The 23031-nt window shown below is 48.5% G+C and overlaps 1 protein-coding gene across 3 annotated transcripts in view; it reads left to right on the top strand.

The window, feature by feature from the left end:
• IGF2BP2 (insulin like growth factor 2 mRNA binding protein 2) overlaps nt 1–23031 on the top strand; it is a 135584-nt gene that overhangs the window by 80278 nt on the left and 32275 nt on the right. For all 3 annotated transcript variants that reach the window (XM_027875346.1, XM_027875347.1, XM_027875348.1), the window contains exon 3: nt 18571–18619. In XM_027875346.1, the coding sequence (XP_027731147.1) occupies nt 18571–18619 (49 nt within the window). The remainder of the gene's footprint in view (nt 1–18570; nt 18620–23031) is intronic.

Here is a 23031-nt window from a genome sequence, read left to right as displayed (position 1 = left end):
CCAGTGAGGAAACTGCCTCTACTAATATAGATTAACTGCTTTATACTGTAACTCACAGACTTGGAAAGTTCTCTGGGGCCCCAAGAAATGAGTGACTTGTCCAGGGTCAGTCAGCCAGTAGGTGAGGGAGATGGGGTCTTGAATGCAAGTCATCCTGGCTCCCAAGCCAGCACTGTCCATTCTAATCAGACTGCCTCTTTTGTCCAGAATGGCAGAAGCTGATTATGCTGCCCTGGACATTCCTCCTCCGGCAGCAGACATGGGCAAACTGGAGCACATTCAATGCAGGAGAGCTAGGCTACTGAAGCAGTGGGAAACCATGATAAGGTTAAAGAAATTGGAGAAGAGACTTAGGTGGGCTGGCTAGCTGACTTCAAGAGAAAAAAATCTCCCTCCCCAAAACTCTTTGTGTCCTGATGGCCCCCGAAGCCTCCCTGCCTCCACGAGCATCTACCTGATCTTGCTCAAGGCTTCCCGTTTCACTGTTACTGCGTTTATGCAATTCTTTTGCAGTCATAAGTGTGTATTTGTCCCAAATCACTTTTTTTAAATTGTTTTTTCCCCCTTCTTCTGTCTTAGTTTACAATTGGGAGGAAAAAACCTAACTCTGGTGCCCTGACTTAAAAAACCAACAACAGGGATCCCCAAATTTTATTTTTTCTAAACCAGAGCACTGGACCTCCCTGTGGCTGAATTCTGTGAATCCTGGCTGATGAGGGAAAATGCTAGCAACCCCAGGTGCACCCCAGCTTTAGGCCATTGCCCTGTCTCAAGAGCCCACTCCAGGTGGGCGAACACCCCTAGGCATGGGTCATCTTTCTTGTGCTCCCTTTCCATGTGAGGTTCCCCATTCTTCTGACTGCTTTCAGGGAGATTTCATTTTTCTTCTGAAGAACTGAGGGTAGAAAGATAAATGAGCTGAAGGGTGTGATCAGTGTGAATTAAAATTAAGGAGAAACTGGCAAAGTGATTTTCAGGGTGTTGCATAATGGCCTGGCAAGGGCTGGCCATCCTCTGGCAAATGTGATCTTGCCAAATCTCATTAAATGCTCTGTAGGGGAAGCACCCTGGTGGTGGTGAATCAGGAGGCTGGTGGATGTTTTGAAAACTCTGCTGCATATTTTTAACCTGGTACATTGGCATTTTCTGTCCTCATCTCTTTGCCAAATCTATATCCCAAGCAATCCTGGTTCTCAGTGGTGTTGGCAAAAAGCAGAGGGGGTTCCTGCTGCACATGTGCCCTGTGACTGAGGGTCACGCCCACCATCTTAAGCACCTACTATGTGCCAGGCATTATGCTAGATGCTGAGGCTATAAAGACAAAAGGGGAGCCCCTTTTTTTGCGCTAAACTCAACACATACAGATAAGAAAATAGAAAATCTATATTTGTTCACTGATTTACTAAGTGCCTACTACTGTGTACCAGGCACTATCCTAGTTTCTGGGGACCCGCAGACAAAAACAACAGCCCCATCTCTCAAGGAGCTGATATTTCAAAGTAATTTGTCAGGTCCCTAACAGTTGGAAAGTTCAGGAAAGACCTCATTTAAGAGATGGTGTTTGAGCCATCTTGGAGGATACTGGTGACTCCAAGGGAATATTCCAGCTACAGGAGACAATGTGGCCCGAGATATTCTCAAATTTTTAAAAAGTGAAAATGTGATGAATCTAGAAGAAAACTGACCCGTTCAGAAAAGGGATAATGACACTTTAGTGATGCAGTGTATGGCATGAGATCTCACATCCAATGTGGTTTCTCATTGGTAGAAAACAACAACATCCTTCTCACTAAACAAACTCTAGTTTTCAGATCCACAGGGGACCTTAAAAGCCATCAGATCCAAGCTCTTTATTTTACAAGTGAGGCCCAGGGAGGTGAAGTGACTTAGAATGATAGAATCTCATTAAGAGCTGGAAGGGAATTTAGAAGCTGGACAATGGGCCCAATCCCATTATCTCACAATTGAGGAAACTGAGGCTGGGAGAAGCGAATTTATTTGCTGGAGGTCACATAGGTAAGTGGTTTAGGTAGGGTTGAATGATTTGCCCGGGGTCATATAGGTAGTAAGTGACAGGCAACGTTTGACTCCAGGTCCAGCGACTCCAAAGCCCACGTTCTTTTGCCACTTTGCCGTGGCAATTCAATTTAAAGAAGAGGGGGACAAAAGAGGGAACTCAGGACCAGAGTTAAGGGATTTGACCAGGGTCTCACCGGTGGTTAAGTGGCAGTCAGTGTTGGAACCCAGGTCGTCAGACTGCAAAGCCAGCCCTCTTTCCACGCCTCCGTGTTTCTCTCATACTTTGGGAGTAAATTTCATCTAAGAAGATTATTTAAAGCCAGTCTCCTTCTTGTGCTTTGGCCCCCCACCCTCTGAGGCAGGTATTTGAAAATAATCCTTTTCAAAAGGTTTCCCTGCATCCAACTCACTGGTTGAGCTGATAAAGCTCCCCCCTCCCCCATTTGTGGCTGTGATTGATCCACTCCCAGTTATGGAATCTGGGATTGGAATTCCAGAACACAAAAGAACACATCAATTAACCACATTAGCGAGCCTTTGAGGGCAGGCTTCTGGCCATGTGCAGGGGGAAATTAAAACCCTGGGCTTTGGAATGCAGCTCGAAATGGCCATTTCGTTGCTAGGCAGTGAGGTTCCTTGTTTGCTTAGTAGCAATTGTCATTTTCTGTATCCTTTGTAGGTTAGTTTTAACTTTGAGACCTGCAGTGAGAGGATTTTAGAAAGCAAATCGTCTGCCTGGGTTAGGAAGGGTGCTTGGGAGGATTGGAGTCTTCTAATCCAGTCCAACTGAGCAAACATTTATTGTTTCCGGTGTGCCGGGCAGTGTGCTAGGAGCTGGGGGTATAGATAAAAATTAACCACTCTCAACCCACAAGGAGCTGACCTTTTGGGGAGCAGAGGAACATTGTTGTTGTTGTTCAGTCATGTCAACTCTTTGTAACCCGATTTGGGGTTTTTTTGGCAAAGGTGCTGGAGTGGTTTGCCATTTCCTTCTCTAGCTCATTTTACAGATGAGGAAACTGAGGCATACAAGGTTAAGTGACTTGCCCAGGGTCACATAGTCAGTGAGTGTCTGAGGCCAGATTTGAACTCAGGAAGATAACATTTATTAATTGGAATGTTGAGCATGTGGAACAGCCACTCATACTGTAGCACCTCATATCTCTCACATGGGCATGTGGATACCCACTAACTCTAACTTTGGTGATCTCTCTCTGTCTTAGGAACTATTCATAAAAGTGCTTTAACGAATGTAGCTTTGGTATTGAACAGATGCTTCTACTGCTAAGCCTGGTTGATTGGTGCTGTACTTGACTAACTAGGCGAAACATATTAGCCAAATTAGTTTATCCCTGACTAATTTCTATAATTCTCTGCTTCCAATCTGTTCTCTGCTTAACTAGACTTCTCAACAACTGTAGCGTCCATCATTTCCAGCTTCATGCTTAACTGATGCAGTCAGTTCTGAAATCTGTCCTCTGACCTCTCCCTTTTTTTTTTTTAAACTCTTTGTTCAGTCCCAGGATAACCTTTTCTGATGTCCCTACTTTGAGTAGTCATACAATTCTAATCTTCTGTCTTTGATCAGATAAATTATATTTCCCCAATTTATAAAATTCAGCAGCAAGTTATCTCAGAGAATAACTACTTCAAATAACTGTTTTTCCTCAACAACAAATTTTAAAGGGACAATATATTACAACATAAGTCAACGAGCATTTATTAAGCACCTACTGTAGGCTATTACAAAGACAAAAGTGAAACGGTACTTGTCCCCAAAGAGTTTGTATTCCACTAAGCGGTGGAGTCACCAAGGCAAACTTGGGGCAGTGTTCTGGTCAGCTAAAGAGAACCAAGAAAGATAGGATCAGTCATTGAGCTCAGGAGCTGCCCACCTCAGCTCTGCCAAAAAATTTAGAGGCATCTCATATGAAGAGGGAACTTAGTGTGGATAGTTTAAATGATGGCACAAAAGTTTTGAAAATGAGTAAACAAGAAACCAGTTCGTGATTGAGAATAGATGAAGGCAGAGTCCTGGACAGGATATTGCATTGGACCCCAAATCAAAAAGGATTTGCTTTAGATCCTACCTCTGGGACTTAACTGATTGTGAGATCACGGCAAGTCATTTAACTACTCCGTGTCTCAGTTTCCTTATCTGTAAAGTGGAGATAAAGCTGTTGCTCTGAGAAGGTACTGGCAAGGTAATATATATAAAGCACCTTCCAGTCCTTCCAAGACTGTCGATCAGGCAGTCAACCAGCAAATGCTTATCAAACACTTAGTGCTGAGTGCTGGTATCTCCTGCTATGATTCCATCATAGGATCATAGATTTAGAGCTAGATAAGGCCGTGGAGGCCATTGAGTCCAACCTCCTCACTCTAATGGTGAGGAAACTGAGGCCTGAGGGTTTAAGTCATTTGAACCCAGGTTTACCGGCTGTGAGTCCCATGTTCAGCCCACTCTACTGCACTGAAGACGGTCACCTAGTACTCTGGAGTCGGCTTAAGTCAGTGAGCATTTGGAAGCTCTTCCTGTGTGCCAGGCCCTGTGCTAAACACTAGGGACATACCCTCAAGGAGCTTACACTGTTTGGAGGCCTTGCACATGTGGTAAGGCTTCATCAGAGTTAATAGAATTGTGTACAGGCCACACGTGTCCATTTCCTAGGATTTGGAAGATGACCTAACTTCTTTAACTTATACCAGAGGCTTATAATTTCTGTATCTTGGCCTCTAATCACTAATTATTACTCATTCTCTTTATTTGATGCCAAGTTCTTGCCAGGAACAAACCCTAAATAGAACGTTCTTCTTAACAGGAAGATCTACCCTGCTTGGTAGACAATAATCCGCTTTATGATGTTGTTTCCAAGAACGCCTCAGGTCCCAGAGGCTGCCCTCCATTTGTTTTGCTTGTGGTGGGCCCCGATGATGGAGGGATAATGACTAGACGGAGTCCTGGCTTGGTGGACGTGTGGTCACCGATGTAACTGAGCAAACGTGTTTGTTACCATAAACCCCAGATCCCGGTGAGCCATCCTGAGTATTTTTCCATAAATACAAGGAGGCCTCATCTTTATAGACTCCCAGACCAATTACACAAGTTTTGGTCACACGTTATCTAGGAACCATCCATAGCCCGTATGCTTGATCTGGTGACTTCCAGAAGGTATTTGAGGTTTGCTTTAAATACATGGGCAGGCAGCCCCATTATGAGGATTGGAGCCTAAGGGCAGCCACACAGCAGTCCTACATCCTAGGAAAGTGGCTTATGAGATTGGATGTGGCAATTGTCCTGAAGAACCTCTCAGAGGACCTGGCCCTTAGCTTTGATCTGTCCATCAGTGGCTCAACGAGCATTTTCGTGCCTTTGGAAAGGTAAGCCTACATAGAGCCAAGCCTAGAGTCAGGCAGACTAAAGTATAAATCTTGCTTCTGGCACATGCTAACGGTGTGGCCCTGGGCAAGTCACTTAACCCTCAGTGTACCCAGATGACTGTGATTGTCTCCTGGGTTATAACATCAGCTCCTTAAGAGGAAGGATTGTTTCTTTTGTTTTTGTAATCCTCTCCATCCCTGAGGACAGTGCTGGACTGAGCTGGTGCTTAGTAAGTGTTGATTGCTTGATCGATTAATGAATTGCAGGTGGTAGGTGGCAGAGGGGATCTTCACCAGGTATTCCTTATGCCAGTGATATCACAAATCTGGTAAAAAAATGAACAAGAGCGCTGGGCATCCCAAGACAAAAACAAGGTCTTCTTCAAAAAGTTTACATTCTCTCACAGGTGATCTGGACACAGAGTAGCAGAGACAGGATAAATTCAAGGTAATTTGTCAGGCCGAGCACTAGGTGGGAGGGGACTGGTAAGGATCTCATGTGAGTGGTGTTTGACCTGAGTCTTGAAGAAGATGGGATTCCAGTAAGTGAGGATAACAAGTGTGTACATTCTAGGCATGTACAAGTTGGAATATTTGGGATAAGGTTGAGAGTGAGAGAAGGGGAATAACGTACGGAAGCTTAGTACCGCCATATTTCAGGGGCCTGGGATTTCCCGTGTCAGAGCCAATTTTACTCTAAAACACACCTCCAAATCAGAGTGGAAATACAGTAGTTGGCTGTTGATTAGGGAGTGGCTAAATGTTGCATGTATCAATGTGATGACCTTCTTTTGTGCTGGAAGAATGGTGAATATCAGGAGGATACAGAGAATCTTGGGAAAAGGCATGTGAATTGATGAAAAGTAAGTGAATAGAACCAGAAAAACCATAGATGACATGGCAGTAAATGAGAAGAACCCTCAAAGAAACTGACTGATCATAATGACCAGGCTTTCCTTAAATAATGGATGAGGAAATGCACCTCCCTCCCTTCTTTGCCGTGAAGGGGGTAAGGGAATTGCGGATGAGTGAAAGAGCAGAGATCTGCTCAGACTTAGTTTACATGTTGGTTAGCTTTGCTGAATTTTTTTTTTCCTTTAAAAAGTTGTTGCTGTTCCAAGAGAATGTGGGTAAAGGAGGGGGAGAGGGATATATGAAGGTAATGTAGAAACAAAAAATACTAGTATGTTTTTAATGCTTATTGATTGTTTGATCGTTTGGAGACCAAGAGAGTATATTTGTTTATTCAGAAACATTTATTAAGCACCTTTTGTGTACAAAGTAACATTCTGAGTGCTGGGAATCCAGAGTTTTCATAGGACACGGGCCAGTCAGTGCTTCAACCTTTAGTTCTGGGTAGGGGGAAGGAAAAGGAAGAGCTGACAGGTGCACAGGGAAGGATGGGACCGGGTAGAGTCTGAGAGAGGCACACGAACGGAGATAGGGAACTGAATGACTGTTGACATATAGGAGCTAATGAGGCAGAGATGAGCACATTAGGGAAATGGAGAAGCATAGGGGGATTGTGTGACCTTGGAGAAGTCACTCATGGGCTCATAGATCTCGAGCTGCAGGTGACCTTGGGGTCATCTGGTAGAATCCCTTCACTTTACAGATGAGGAAACCAAGGTCCGGAGAGATTAAAGGATTTAGCCAGAGTCGCATGGCTAGTGATTTCACAGCACACAAATTCCATTCCTCTCCCCATGCCTCAGTTTTCTCATCTGGAAGTCCTGCCTAGTTTCGGATCGATATCTAAAGACGTCGCTGACCTCCTAAGAGAGGAAACATGGCACACGGGAAGGAATGTTGGCTTAGGGAGCCCACACAGCATCGGGTTTCAAGTCCTGATTGTGTCGCTTATTACCTCTGTGATATTGGGCGAGTCATTTCAGCTCCGTGAGCCCTTGGGCCAAATGAAGGGGATTGGATGAAATGATCTCAAAAGACCCTTCAAGCTCCAGATCTAGGATCCTCTGATCCCCGCAGTGCCTCAGTTTCCTCATCTGTAAGATGATGATCTCCCTTTTCCTCCAGTAGTGGTTAGGGATCCATTGTGGTGAGCAGGTCGCACTTTGTGAGTGTTCTTTATTTGGGAAATGTGCGCCCTCTTGTGGCGAAAGAGAAAACTCCAGCAAGCAAATTCCCTTAACCTGGCTCTTGGCATCTTTAGAAGTTTTTGTTTTTTCTGGTTTCTCCTTCATGTTCCCTTTCCTCTTTCCTCTTAGCTTGTTCTCTGTTGTAGAGCTCGCTTTAGCCAAACTGTTCAATGTAGTGGTAGGCTCCAGTTCTGTCTCCCTTGCTCACCACTGTGCCATAGTGGGCGAGTTCTTGAACCCCTGAATCAGAGTATTATGGGACAGGACCAGAGCTGGAAGGGAGCTCAAACCATCAACCCCACCCCAATCCAGAGGAAAATGAGGAGCTTGTTTCTTCATTAAATGGGGATAATAGCCAAGTCAACAGGATTAAATGACCACCTCTTTGCTGATGATTCTCAGGTCTGCTGATCCTGCCCCACCTTCTCTGCTGACCTCCAGCTGGATGTCCAGTAGACATCTTAAACTTAACATGTCCAAAACTAAACTCACTCTTTTTCCTCTGAACTCCTTCTCCTGCCTTCCCTGTTACTGTAGAGGGTGCTACTCTCCTCCCAGTCTCCTAGGCTCACAACCTAGGAGTTAGCTTGGATTGTTTATTATCTCTTCCCCACCTCCCACCCCATATCCAAGGCATTCCCAAGGTCTGCCCATTTCACCTCTCCGACACCTCTTCAGTACTTCCCCTTCTCCTCTTTGCCACTGTCACCATATTGGGGCATGCAGTTTCTCATTACTTCACCCTTGAGTCTCTCCCTACTCCAATCCATGCTCCATCCCCAATTACGTGGCAAGAAAAAATAAAATATATATGGATAAAATCACTGAAGCCATCAGAGTGACTTTCCTACCACGTCTGACCACATCACCCTCTCTCCCCCTCTCCTCCCCTCCCCCCAATAAACTCCAGTGATTCCCTTTCACATCCAGGAGCAAATACAAAATGCTCTGTTTGGCCTTCAAAGCCTTCATAGCCCAGCCCTCTCCTACCTTTCCAGTCTTCTTACACCCTACACCCTGTCACGTACCCTTTGATCCAGTGACATTGACCTCCTGGCTGTTGCCATGAACAAGACTGTCTCTTGGCTCTGGGCATTCCCCCGGTGCTCCGCCCACTGGCCTCCCTGGCTTCATTAACTCCCGACTAACACTCTTTCTCCTACAGGAAGCCTTCCTCAAGTCTTCAATTCTGATGTCTTCCTTCTGTGGATTCTTTGCTATTTCTCCTGTATATAAATGGCTTTGTATCTGCTTGTTTGCATGTTGTGTCTTTGTTAGATTGTAAGCTTCTTGAGGGCAGGAACTGTCTTTTGCCTATTTTTAATTCCTCAGCTCTTAGCACAGTGGCTGGCACGTAGTAGACACTTAATAAGTGTTTATTGATTGATTTATTAAGCGCTTACTATGTGCCAGGTGCTGTATACTCCGCTCAGCGTTGATGCTACTGTACGCCTCACTGGGTGTGGTGAGGAAGCTTTCTCACAAGTCCCGGTGTCATTTTAACTGGACCTGTGACATCATCAGTGTGAGGGGCTTCCTGGGGAGGAACTTCTACCGGTGGTGCCGTCGAGTGGGAAATGCTGCTCCTGGTGCCCTCTGGACCCTCCTCTGGTTAGACCGAGGTGTCCTGTGGGTGTCGGTGCCTTAAATTCCTGATTGTGAAGTCAAGGCTGGCTCAGGCTCTTACCTTTGTACTGCCTGGGAACAGAGGGCCGCAGGCTCAATGTCTGGGTAAATGTTTAACCCCCGTGTGAGAGAACACTGTTTTTAAGCACCTGAGTGGATTGATTTGCCCATGAGCAATAGTCATACTTCTTTATAAACAAGCCCAGGGCCAGACCGGGAGTCCAGACACATGAAGTTTGGTCCTGGCTCCCCTTCCTAGCCCTGGGACTTTGGGCAAACTCTTCGCCTCTGCATCTGTAAAATGGGACCAGTATTTCTGGACACTGTGGAGAAAGAGTGCTGAATTGGAAGTTTCAGGACCTGAGTTCAAATGCCAGCTCTGGCCCTTCACTTGTCTCGTGGAGCGCTCTCTCTCCTCTGCTCACACTCCTGACTCCGCTGGCTTCCTAACTCCCAATTCAGATCTCTTCTTTTACTGGAAACTTTCCTAATTCTGGTGCCTTCTCTGTGTTCATGATTTCCTGTTTCTCCTGCAGAGCGCTTACTCTGTGTATCCCTCTATCTCTCTGGCTCTGTCTGTGTGCTGTCTCCCTCCCTTAGATTGTGAGCTCCTTGAGGGCAAGGACTGGTTTTTGCCTCTTTGTATCTTCCCATAATTTGTTGGAATTAAAGAGATTTTCCTATGTTTATATTAATGTCAAAAAGGGAAAAAATACATTGAGAATCACATATCGAGAGTTAAGAAGGGATGTCCCCTTAAAGGTCAAATGATCCTACTCCTTCGTTTTATAGCCGAGGAAATGGAAACCTGGGGATGTCAAGTGACTTGCCCAAGGTCACACAGGTTCACAAAATGGCAATGTCAGCACTTGAATCTGGGCTCTTTGGAACTCACTGATGATTGATTTCAAAAAAATCAATCTAGTGGTTTAAAAAAAAGGCACTTTTCATTCGTGAACAGACATTCTCCTTTGGCTATGCTATTGTCACTTACAGCTGACAATTCAAAGCTGTTGCTACCTCCCTATCACCAGATCATCGCCCCTTGGCTTTGAAGGGGCCGAGCCCTGGGCTGTGTCTTCCTGGGAAGCTGGCAGCCTCTCCGGTCCCACTGCTGCTTCAGGGGGTCCTTAGAGTGCTGCTCCAGGAGCCCCCCAAAGCTCAGGGACGGGAATCTCTTGATTCTTCTGGTCTGTTTCGGGATCAGGCAGCTCAGACACTCCCTTGGCCACCGCATCATCCGCAGTGATGGTGCCGTACCTGGCCAGAGTCAAGGGGGGGTCTGGGATAGGGAGGTGGGAGGTAGCTGCTCGGTCTCATAAATTGGGGGCACTTAGTGGACGGCTTTCAGCTAGCTTGACGTGCCGAGGGGCATCTGTGCCGTGCTGCCACGAGTCTCCCCTGCGTCTGTGGGTTTCAAAGGCCTTGCTGCTGGTGGGTGAGCCTGGGCTTTTCCCCAACTGTGTCCTTTGGGGGGGGCGGTGGCCTTCTCTTCCTTTCCAGATGAAAGAAGCTGCTCCGTGATGAACGAGGGGCCGACGATCGTAGCGAGGTAAGCGCCGCCAATGCGCCACGTACCGTGCTGGGTGCTGGGGATTTTCTTTTTGGACTGTTCCTGTGATTTCTTTGGGATAGGGAACTCCCAATAAGGAAACTCCCTCTACCAATGCAGATCGCCACCCTGCTTGCATCTGACAGGCTTAGGAGAGTTGCCTGGGTCACTGAGAGGTCAAGTGACTTGTCCAGGGTCACACAGTGGGTACGTGGCCGAGGCAGGATTTGGACCCGAGTCTTCCTGACTGGCTGGCTCCCCCAGATACACGTGCACATACTCACACACACCGCTTTCACCATGTTGCTCAGTCCTTTAACAGTAAATCTGATGAAGACAGTGTGAGCAGACTGCTTCCACTAGGCCTGCTGTAACAATGTTACATCAATTGTTTGATGCCAGCCAAGCTTACTGTGAAACTAACTGCCCCTGGTAACATGGTTTCACCTAACAGCCTCAGGATCAGAGTGATGAACTTGGAATCAGGAGGACCTGGGTTCAAATTCCACCTCTGGCCACTTATTAGCTATGTAACTCTGGGCAAGTCACTTAACCTCTCTGAGCCTCAGTTTTCCTCATCTGTAAAATGGGGATGGTCATAACAGCACCTACCTCACAGGGGTGTTGTGAGGACAAAATGAACTGTTTGTGAAGTGCTTTGTAAACCTTAAAAACGCTACCTGTCAACTTTTAACTACATTGTCATTTTTTGGATGGGCCCTACGATTTCAGTGATGTAGGAAATTCCCAGGGAGGAAACCTTCTTGCTAATGTAGAAGGGCGCGTGCTTTGAAACTTACTGTCGCTGAGAGTTGCTTGGGCACATGGGGAGATTAAGTGATTGGCCCAGGCTCATTCACATGAGCTGGATGTGGTTGAGACGGGACTGGAACCCAGGTTCTCTGACTCCCAGATTCACTGGCCCTTTCTGTACTCTGCCTCACGGCCTCCCTGTTGTATTGTGATCTGTTACCTGTTCATATGCTGTTAGCCCCTCTCTGTACAGCCTCTCACAGTGATTATTTTGAAGGATTCCATTTTCTGTGTACGTCCTGAAATGTATGAACAAAACCAACCCACATCTGTGGGAATGACTTGCAATGCTTTGTACTCTGTTCCTGATGTACAACTGAGTTTTTGGCCGTCTTTCTCCTGGGCTTCTAGTGATTGGCTCGTTTGTTTTTTTTCCTCCTCCTGCTGATTGTTGAGGACTGTCTCTCTTGTCTGTCTGTCCAATGCTGGCCTGGCCGTTAGCTGTCAGGATTTTTTTTTTTAATGTTAAGAGAAGGGAATGTTTAATTTGGTGGTATGTTGAAAAGGCAAACGGAAGTTAGAAATGAAGGCCGACAGGCCTCGATGGCAGCTAGCCTGTCTAGATGATCCTGCTGACCACCTCTCCAGGTAGAGGCATTTGCTGAGGGACTCGTTTCTCTGGCACTCTTCACCTTCTCTTTGTCGGTCTCTGTGTCTTCTTTCCCCCTTCCTCATAAAGCTGTGGTGATAATGCCACCAACAGGAAGGAAGTTGGTAGATCAGTAAACGGCTTCTGGTGGGGGAGTTGAGATGTGGGCAGTTATTTTTAAATCTCCCTCGAGGCTTCAGTTGGGGCCAGCTGATGGTCTGGGGTGGGATCCTTCATTGTCTTTCTGCTTGCTTGTGTCCTCCCCCTGAACTCTTTCTCAGCCTTCTTGCTTATCCAGGAGCATTGAGAAAGGATCCCCAAAGGCCAGAGCGGGAACAGTAGTCCCCCTACATAATGCCCCAGAAGTCAGTCTTCTTTGACACCTTCAGCATTAGCTTTGGGACAGCCCTTTCCACTTCTCCTCAGGGTTCTTCTGGGGCTCACTGAATCAGAAGATTGGTTAGCTGACTGACCCAGGCCTTGGCAGAGGTCGGCCACTCATCAAGACAGTATGAAGCCTCTCATGCCATCTGGACAGATGGTGTTGGAAACATTGCCTGTCTTGAGCGGCCTCCTGATACCTCTGTTAAGAGGTTGGGAGTGAGAGCTCCTGAGTTCCAATCCCCCTCTGACCCTTATTACCTGTGTGACCTTGGCTCAAGCCTTTAAGCTCTCTGGAACTCAGCTTCCCGAATTAAAAAATGAGGAGAGTAGACTAGCAGGCCTCAGTTGTCCCTTCCAGCCTTTGAGCCAGCTTCTGGGTTTTTTAGTGTAACGGGGGGAGGGCTGAAATTCTTCCCTTTTGCTGTTGAGTTGTAGTCGTCCTCCCCCTCCCTTTTTTTTTTAACTTTATAGAACTGCCTGGATAAAAGGAGCAAGAGGAGATCAGTTCTTTGTCCCAAGAGTGAGATCTCTGCCCTGAGAAACTCAGGTCTTCCCAGAGTTTTCGGGAGTGACTTGGCCACCACAGCTTTTGTAACACCTGTTTTGCATTCCAACAAAGATGTGTTGTGCTGTGTTGTATTGTGTTGCTCTGAATCATCCCTGTGCCTCTTGGTCTTTGAGTTTTAAGAAAGGGTTGGGTAAGTAATTGGCATTGGACGTCTTTGATGATGCCAGGTCCCATGTCCTCGCTTGGGGTGGTATTACCTCCAACTTGATGTTATATCCAGAATTGGAGGTAGATTTCAAAATGCATTAAGGGCACAGATAAAATGCTTCCACCTCTGAATTAATGAAATGCCTTTCTGTCCGTGGTGGCCAGGGACCTTGGAACTTGGGAGCTAGCTGGGAAACACATTGGGCTCCACTGGATGGAATCCCTCAGTGAATACAGGGGCAGTTGGCTTACACAGATTTCTTTCCCCACCAAGTGCCTGGGTGTCAGACATTGTGAGGGGACCTTCTAGACCCTAGAATCTGTTCAGAATCCAGAATGGACCCCCAGGATACCTCTCAACCCATGCCCCCAACATGGTCTTTTAGGCTGGGTAGCTATAGGGCCCCGTGGCTGTTTAGCTGGCTGCTACACCACAGTTGTCTGTTTTGGGGCTCCCCTACCTAACGAGCACTGGGTAGTTTGGTTGGTTGGTGGTGGTTGGGGAGGGAGGTATGGGGCATCTTGCTAGTATGATGTCACTGCCGATAGCAATTAGGACAAATGTCAGCAGATCAAAAAAATTTCCCAACCTTAAATGAAGACCTACTTATTTCCAGCGTTAGCCAGACTGTTGGTTGATAATAGAGCATGGCCTTGCCCTTGAAAGTCCTAGGAGTGAGCTTTGCCACGACTGAGAAGAGTTGGGTCAGTTAGTATTCAGGTACCTGGCAGCCCCATTAACTGGGTAGAGCCTCCTTGAAGCAGGTGCTGTATTTTGCAGATGAGAATTTTCCCAGAAGAGTGGCAACCGGGAGAGGCAGGAGGCCTTTTAACCACATAGGCCCCTGCCAAGCCCTTTGGTTTCCCCAACTGCATTATCTTGGTGACTATTTCATTTTTAAATTTGAGTGGATAAGCATTCAGAAATGCTCCCTCTGAGCTCTGCATTTATAAAATGTTGTTTTCATTTCCTGTATTAGAATTCATTTCCAATTTTTTTTAAAGTGGCGCCAGCTGGTGGCACCTGGAGGCAGCACTCAATCAGGCCAGGCGGGAGCCAAGTGAACCAGCAGGGATGGCGCCCTGGGGCACTTGCCAGATCCTGAGGTTCTTGGTGCCTACTAGAATATCAGAGCTGGCAGGAACTCCAGAGGTCATCTGGTCCAACCCCCTCCTTTTCCCCATGGAGAAGGGCAAGTGACTTGCCCACAGTCACACAGCTGGTAGAGGGCTGAGACGGGTCTTAAACCTAGACCTTCTGACTCTCGGCCAGCCCTATTTCTGCTGCACCAGCCCTTGGAGAGAGTGAATCATGTTACACGTGATATCATCTCTTGTCTCCATACCTTTGCACAGATGGTCCCCTAAGCCTAAAATGCCTGGCTGCCTGCTTTACTTCCACCTCTTGGGGCTTGGCCCAGTGCCCTTTCCTAGCCCTGTGCCCAGAATGTAAGCTCCTGGAGGGCAGGGCCTGTTTGTAGCCCCAGAGTCTGGCACAGAGAAGTTGCCTAGAATCCCTTTGCTCTTCTCTTTCTGGCTTCTGACAGAGCTCAGCCCGCGCGCCATCTACTGAGTTCCTGGCAGCTAGCGCCTCTTCCAACCCCAATTCCCTCATGTCTGCTCTGTATGTGTCTTGTATCTCTGTGTATCAGTGCTTTTTCCCTAAGGATGTAAGCTTCCCATGGGCAGGCACAGGCGCGGCTTCACTCTTCTCTGTGCATCCCCAGCGACGGACAAGAACTTGGCACCCAGTAGCTGCTTAGTAAATACTGACCGCTGGATTGGGAGCTGTGGTGTGTGCATTTGCTCATTGATGACGGAGTATTGGACCGCACAGTTCCCCAACCAAGGCCAACATTAGTCGACGAAGTCCTGGAGCTCAGCATCTCGTCTCGTCTCAGCGCTCACCTGGAGGAGCGAAGAGGAAAAGAGGAAGAGGATGCGTAAGGGGTCTTAGGGCATGTCGCCAGGGCCTCAAGAGTCGCTCCAGTCAAGGGGCAGTCCTCAGGGAGGTCTGCTGGCAAGAGTGTGAGACTGGGAGGTTCAGATTCCAGCTCTGCCACATACAATGTGTGGGACCTCCGGCACTGAAGCACTAGCTCACTTCCTGGCCTCAGTTTGCTCATCTTAAAAATGAAGGAGGGAAGAAGGCCCAGGGGTCAGGGAGAGAAAGGTGACCTCCCTGGGGGTCCTGCAATCTGGGGGACCCTGGCCAAGACTCGGGCACCTCTTGAGGAATACACAGGGCGGGCAGAGAAGGTGCTGACCTGTATTAGTGGAGGGAGCTGAGCCTCTGGGAACTCCTGAACAGATGAAAGCCCAGGTACCAAGGAGCTTTGACTCTGTGACATCCCAGGTCCTTGTCAGCTTTAAATCTATGGGGAGGGTTTGGGGAAGAGGCCTGGGTGCCCAGACCTGAGATTTCCTCAGTCTAGAGAACTCCCAGTGAGGAGTCTCCCTCCACCAATGGGGACGAGGGTCTTCTTGGCCGCTAACGCGGGCCTGCATGTGTCAGAGGCACGTGACTCTGAGGCCAGCCCTCTCTCCCAAGCCCCATGGGGCTTCTTCTCATCAGAAACTTGGGATAAAATGGGCCCAAACCTGTTATGTCACTGGGAGAGGGAACTTCCTTTACTAATGGGTGACAATGGGTGAGCTCCATCTTGGCGAGTTAGAACCTTAGAATAGCACTGGCCAGGTTCCTGAGAAGGGGGTGACTCGCCCAGGGTCAAACAGCCAGGATGGGTCAGAAGTGAGACTTCATCCAGGTCTTTCTGAATCAGACACTGGCCCCAGCATTGTCATGGAAATAGGCTGTAGTTAATGATGAATTATATCATTAATACAATTCATTTAATAAAGGAGTCTCAAGTTTTGTGTACTGAAGAATTCAAGTTTCTTGAAAGTAATCAAACCCTGATCTGCCCATGGTGTAAGCCCAGGTTATCTGGGCAGGGCCAGGCTCTGCACTGGTTCGTTCCCATGCATGGCAAAGAGATTTTTCTCTCTGATAATTTTGTTCTTCTTTTGGCAAAAAGAGTAAAGAGAGAGACTCAGATTTTTTCCTTTTGTCTCATCAATCCCAACAGATCTGGACCAGCTCCAAACGGCCCCACCAAGGCCAGATGGCTTCCTCTCCCTGGCAGGCCCCAGGGGGGTGTTGGGGATGAGACGGCCTCGCTTGGCCTCTTTCACAGATTGCCTGTTCAGATAGATCTCACCTTGGTGGTTTCCAGAGGGGCTGGGCCAGGTGCTTAACAGGCACCTGGGAGACCATTTAATCCTCTGAAGATCCTGTCCAAATCAGCAAAAGTGAGGCCTGGAGGGTGTAATTGACTTGGAGAATCGAAAGATGTCAGGCTGGAGGTCATCCCATCCAACCCCCTCATTGTATTGAGAGGGAAACCGAGGCCCACAGAAATTAAGTGACTTGCCCAAGGTACCACAGATGACAAGTGGCAGAGCTGAGATTGATTTCAGGGTTGGTCACTGCCAAGGTCATTGTTCTTTGTTTCTCTCCTTGCGTCCTTCATTTTCTGATGTGATTATAGAATTGTTATGAAAGGGATCGCTGCTATTTGGGGAAATGATTTTTATTTATGCCTCTTCTGCTTAACAAAACTTTGGGGGCCTAACACTAAGGCAATGTGGTGGACAGAGTGTGGCATTTGGAGACCATGGCAGGGGTTCGAATCTTGGGTTTCTTAATTAAATGCAGTAGAAGTGGTTGCTTGGGATTACTGGCGCCGGACAGGAGAGAGGCTGGAGCTCGCCCAGCAGTGGGGGAGGGACCGGAGACAGATTGTTTCACCGAGGTTTGGTTACAACCCTTTCCTTCCAACTCTGCTCTTTTCCAAACCAGTTTTGTGTCTTAGAAGCAGGAAACCATATCAAGGCCAATAGGACCCATCTCTGATTTTGAAAAGTCAGAATTCTAGAAGTAAATTGATTTTGTGTCTGCCCTCCAGCCAGGTAACAAACTCACTCATCCACTTAGTACTTAGCTCAAAACATCCCTCTCCTCCCTCTCTCCCTCTTCCTTTTGACTGTCTCTCCCCCCTCCTTCCCTCCCTTCTCCCACCCCGTCTCTCCTCTCCCTCCCTCCCCCCCTTTCCCGCTCTTCCTTTCTCCCTCTTTCTCTTCCCCTCTGTCTTTTCTCCTCCCCCTTTCCCCCTTTCCCCCCTCTCTCTGCCTCCTCCTCTGTCTCTCTGTACCTCCTTCTGTCTCCCACTCTCTCTCCTTCCCTCCCTCTCCTCATCTCTCTGTCTTTTTCTCTGTGTCTGTCTCTCTCTCTCTCTCCCCCTCCCCTTCCCTCCCCTCTCCTCATCTCTCTCTCTCTTGTCTTTTTCTCTGTCTGTTTTTGTCTCTCTCTTCCTCTCTCTCATCTGCAGTGCAAGCATCTCTCATGGAATGAGGCCACCACAGTGGATTTGGGGGAAGTGTGGCTGCCGTCCCAGGGCAGGCGGGCGATGTCCACCAACCTGACGGGCAGTTTCGTTCCCCAGGCTTTGGCAGCCGAGGGAGAAGCTCGTGTGCATCCAGGCTGCGCCTTCTTTTAGGTCCGACTTCCAGGAAATGTTCTTTCATGTTGCCTCGTGGGTTTGAAATGTGATGCTTGCAGCTGACACTAAGGGGCAAGTGACTTGTTTGGTGAACACATGGAAGGTTGTACCTCTTGAGCTGAATGGTGCCTGATTGTTAATGGGGGGGGGGGCGGGGAAGTGAACTTGAACTTGGGGGTCAGGAAGGCCTGGGTTCAAATCTTGCCTCAGATCTACCAGTCTTATAACTGTGAAAAGGTCAATTAACCTCTCTGACCCTCCATTTCTTCATCTGTAAATTGGGTGGAATAATGCCCAAAGTTTCGTTTTTCTTTCATTTTAGTGAGGGTGGGGCGATAGTGTGGTTTATTCACTTGTGAAACTTTTGTTCAGTCCTTGGTAGAGCAATGTGGGGGGTGGGGGTGGGATTCTTCCTCCACTACCTCCAAAAGTGAGAAGAGAACAGAAGGCATCACAGGCCTGCAGGATGGCATCGAAAGTTAGTTGTTGAGTTTACTGTACCTTTGAAAAGTAGGCTGTGGGTGACAGATGTGCAGATTAATGGTCCGGCCTCTCCTTCTGGTCCACAAGGCCAAAGGAAAAGCTCATTTTATTTGGTGTATGTTAAGTTCGGAATCTAAAATAAAATTAGGTGGAAAAAAAAAAAAAGCAGCAGCCCATGTGGGTGCCCCGCCCCAGCTGCACAGTGCTGCAAAGGCCAAAGTGGAGGGCTCTTCAGCACTCACTTCTGCCGTGAGCAAGTGAGGAAGTGGGCATGAGGCATGAACGCTGCTGCCACTGCCAAGCTGCATGCTGTAGACAGCGTTACAATCTCTCTTTTTTCTTTGCAGGAGCAGGAAGCTTCAGATTCGGAACATACCCCCTCACCTGCAGTGGGAGGTAAGGCCATTCAGCTTGCATGCCCCCTCCCCAGTCAAGGCAGCAGAGCACAGTGGGGGGAGTGTGGGCTTGGGAGTCAACTGTGGTCAACCTCTGCGTGCCTCAGTTTCTTCGTATGTAAGATGACAGTGGGACCAGATGACTTCTGACTTCTCCGAGCCTCAGTTCCTCATCTGTAAAAATGATCAGGTTGTCCTAGCTAGCTTCGAAGGGCCCTACGAACCTCAGGCCCTTCTTTCACTGTTTTGTCATTTAAGCATCATCTCCATCCCTGCCAAAGTCATTTATTTTTTTAGTTATCCCTTCCACATCTTGGGGGCTTGAGGTACAGGGCCTTGTGATCTGGACAATCTGAGTACAATGTTTTGGCTCACTCTTCATACCAGAGAAGAAGTCTGAATTTTTTCTTTTTCTTTGGTGGGGTGTTTACAGAACCTTATTGTAAAATTTGGGTTAAGTATTTGGTCAAAGACTCTGTCATCTGCGGGGCTTTTGCATGTCACCTGTGGCTTCTGCAAAACCCCAGAATTTCCCATTTAATTTCTTATATGGACCCGCCCACAGTGGGGAGAGTCGAGATGTGGAAGGGATGACTGTTCAGGATTTAGGAGACCTGAGGTCGCTGGAACCAGAGGGTCTTAGTTCAGCTCGGTCCCTATTGCCCCCTGGATGAGTATCACAGAACCAGGCCATCCCCCCCACTCCAGGCTTCTGATACAGGCCCTGCTCCCTTTCTTGCCAAGGCATTGAAAATAAAAACTACCTGCTCATGCCTTCTGAGACCCTGCCTGCCCTCTCTGCCTTTTCTTCCTGGAGCTGGGAAGTGCTTTAAGGGGGTGCCCTGCACTTGGGGGTTTCTGCCCCCTGGGGCTCTGGCAGCTTCAAGGAGCTCTTTTTAAGGCTTGACCTCCATGCTCTTCTCTCCTCTCCTGTTTCTGGGCCTCCCCCTGCCTCTCCCCCGTTGTGGATCTGAGGTGCTTGGAGTTAAAGTATCAGTTGTCACCTCCATAGAGAGAGTGACCATGGACAGAGCACTGACTTTGGAGGCAGAGGACCTCCCTGTATTCACATCCAGCTAGAAGCTCACTCCCTGTGTGACTTGGTCCAAGTTCTTTCAACTCCTTGTGCCTCGGTTTCCTTTTTTGTAACATGGGGGGGGGCCTCAGTGGTCTTTTAAGTCCCTTGAAGGTCTAGCAGCCTCTGGTTCTGACTCTCAAACCTTCATCTCCGGCCCTGGTCACCACCCTGACCATGGTCCTTGCATGAGCACCCACCCACACCGCTGGCCACTGCATGGGATTTCTATGGGAACCTCAGACTCAGTGGGGCCAAAGCTGCCCTCCTGGCCACTCTGCCTCCCGCCTTACCTCCCTTTCTGTCCCTCTATCCTCCTGCCTCTATTTCCTGCCCTCTCCCCCCATTTATCCCTCTAGCTCTCTTCTCTCCTCTTTTTCCCTTCCTCTCTCCTGTCTTTCCCTCTCCCTCTCTGTTTCTCTTTCACTCTCTCTCTCCCTTCTCTCCCTCTCTCCCACACTCCCTCTTTCTCTGTCTTTGTCTCTCTCCCTCCCTTCCTCCCCTTCCCCTTCCTGTTTCTCCGTTCCCCTCCCTTTGTATCTTTCCCTCCCTTTCTTCTTCCCTTCACTTCCTATCTCTGTCCCATCTCCATCCCTCCTCCTCTCTCCCTCTCTCCCTCCCTCTTTCTCTCTTCTCTCCCTTTCCCTATCTCTCACTGTCTTTCTCCCTTTCTCCCCTCCCTGTTTCTCTTCCTCCCTTCCTCTTTCCCCCTCCTTCTCTGCCTTTTTCTCTTTCCCCTTCTCTCCCTGTTTTCCCCTTTCTCCTTCCTTCCTTCTCTGTTTTCCCCTTTCTCCTCTCTCCCTTTTTTCCCCTTCTCTCCCTCACTCTCCCCTCTCTCTGCTCCTCTTTTTCTCTCCTTCACACACTCTCTCCTCTCTTCTTCTCTTTCCACCTCTATCTCTCTTCCTTTCCCTGTTCCTAAGTCTCCTTTTTTCTCTCTCTTTCCTCCCTCTCGCTGTCCTTCCTTTCCTCCCTGCCCTTCTCTCTCTCCATTGTTCCATCCCCCTTTCTTTTTTCTCTCTCTCTCCTTCCCCTCTGTCTCTTCCCCTTTCTTTCTCTCCCCACTCTCTCCTAGTCTTTCCTCACCCTCATCCCTGCCTCTGTCTGTCTCTGGCTCTCTCCCCTTCTATTCCTTTTTCTCTTTCCTTCCTCCTGTCTCCCTCTCTCTTTCTCTTTCTCTCCTTCCATTCCTCCCCTCTCTGTCTCTCCCTGCTTTTCTCCCTTGTCCCTTTCCACCCTCACTCTCCCTCTCTTCTTCTATCTGCTCTCTCTCTCCTTCCTTCACTAGCTCTCTCCTTCCAGCCCCTCCTCCTCCTCCCTCTTCCCCTCCCCCTCCTATCCCTCCCTGTCTCCATCTTTCTGTCTCACTTTGTCTCTCTCCCCTCTCGTTCTCTCTCCCGCTCTCTCCATCTCTCCCTCTATCCCTCACTCTTCTCCTGTCTGTCTTCTCTCTCTCCCACTCTCTATCATCCTACCTCAATTCCTCCCTCTCTCTCCCTCTTTCTCCCTTCTCCCATCTGTTCTCTCTATCCCTCACTTTCTTCCCTTCCCTCCTCTTCCCCATCTATTCTCTCTCTCTCTCCCCCTCTTTCCGCTCTCTACCTTCTCTCTCCATACCTCCCTTTGTCCCTCCCATTTTCCATCCCCTTCCTCTCTCCTCCTTTTCTCTATTCCTGTTTTTCCTCCTATTCCCTCTCTCTCCCCCTCCCTCTCCCCTCTTGCTCTCCTTCATTCTTTCTCAACTTCCTCCCTCTCTGTCCCATTCTTTCTCTCCCCCTCCCTATTTGTCTTTCTCCCTCCTGTCCTGCTTGCCTCTCTTTCTTTCTGTCTCCTGTCATCTCCCCTTCTCCATTTTCCTCCCTCCCTCCTTCACTTCATCTCTCTCTCCTTTCTTTCCCCCCTCTCCTTCCCCCTCCTCCCCTCTTTGTCTCTGTTTCTCTATCCCTCCTTCCCTTTATTTCTCCTTTCTCTCCGTCAGTCCTTGCTTACCTCTCCCTTTCCTCTTTTCCCTTTCTCTGCTCTCTTTCCCTCCCTCTTCCTATCTCTGTCTCTCTCCCTCTCCCTTGCTCTCACTGTTATGTACTCTCTCTTCCTCTCTCCCCTTTCCTATCTCTGTCTCTCTGTCTCCCCCCCTCTCTCCTGCCTGCCTCTTTCTCCCCCTCTCCTTTTTTTCTGTCTCCTTCTCCCTCTCTCTCCCTCTGTCTTTCCCCCCCTCCTTCCTCCTCTCTTGTTCTCTCTTCCTATGTCCATCTCTCCGTCACTCTCTTGGTCTCTCTTGCCCTTCGCTTTCTCCTCTCTGTGCCCCGTCTCTGCCGGCCTTCATCTCTGTCTTTCTCTCTCCTCCCTCCCTCCCTCTCTCGCCCCTATCTCCCCCCTTTCTCTCTTCTCTTTCCCAGTCCTCATTTCCTTCCCTTTCCCTCACGTCATCCCTTTCTTTGTCTCTTAATCTCCCTCTTTCTCCTTCTCCCTGTTTCTCCCTCCCACTCTTTCCTGTTCCCTGCCTCATTCTCCTGCTTCCTCCTGCTCCCTATGTCTGTCTCCCTTTTCTTCTCTCTCTGGCTTTCTCCCTCTCTCACTGGCTCTCTCTCCATCCCTATCTTTGTCTGTCTCTCCCTTTCTTCCAGCCTCTATGTCTTTCTCTTTCCCTCTCTCCCCCTTCCTTTTCCCTCTTTTCCTCTCTCTCTCTCTTACCCCTCTCTCTCCCTCCTTATCTCTCTCTCTCTCTGTCTTTCACCTCTCTCATCTCTCCACCTCTCTCTCTCATCTCTCTCCCCCTTTTCTCCTGGCTTCTTTCTTCCTCTTTCCTCTTCTCCTTCCCTTTCTCTCCCCCTTTGCCTCTTTCCCTCCCTCTCTTTCTCCCTCTTAGCCACTCTCTCCTATCCTACCTCTCTTTCTTTCTCCCTCCCTCCTCTCTCTGTCTTTCTTGTCCCTACCTCTGTCTCTTCCACATTCTTTTTTCTCCCCACATTCCTTTTTCCTTTCCTCCCTCTCACCCTCCATCTCCGCCTCTTTCTTCCTCCTTCCATTCCTCCCCCCGTCCCCTTTCCCCCCCCCACTCTCCTTTCCCACCTCTTCTCTTTCTCTCTTTCTCTCCCTCTCTTCTTCCTCTCCCTCTTCCCTTCTCTTTCTCTCTCCCTCACTGTTTCTCTTTTCATCCCTATCTTTGTCTCTCTGTTTCTCTTTCTCTCCCCTCCGACTCTCTCTTGGCCTCCTCCTTCTTTCTTTCTCCCCCCCTTCTCTCTCTCTCCCTGTCTCTCTCTTTCCATCTCTCTCTCTCTCTCTCTCTCTCTCCCTCCCTTCCTCCCTCCCTCTCTCCTCAGTATCTCTTGGCCCCCCCC

This window comes from Vombatus ursinus, unplaced genomic scaffold, assembly GCF_900497805.2.
Source record: "Vombatus ursinus unplaced genomic scaffold, bare-nosed wombat genome assembly UNPS02014808.1, whole genome shotgun sequence".
NCBI classification, from domain to species: domain Eukaryota; kingdom Metazoa; phylum Chordata; class Mammalia; order Diprotodontia; family Vombatidae; genus Vombatus; species Vombatus ursinus.
The sequence above is the reverse complement of the archived record's forward strand: the minus strand, read 5'-3'. Positions and strand labels throughout refer to the sequence as shown.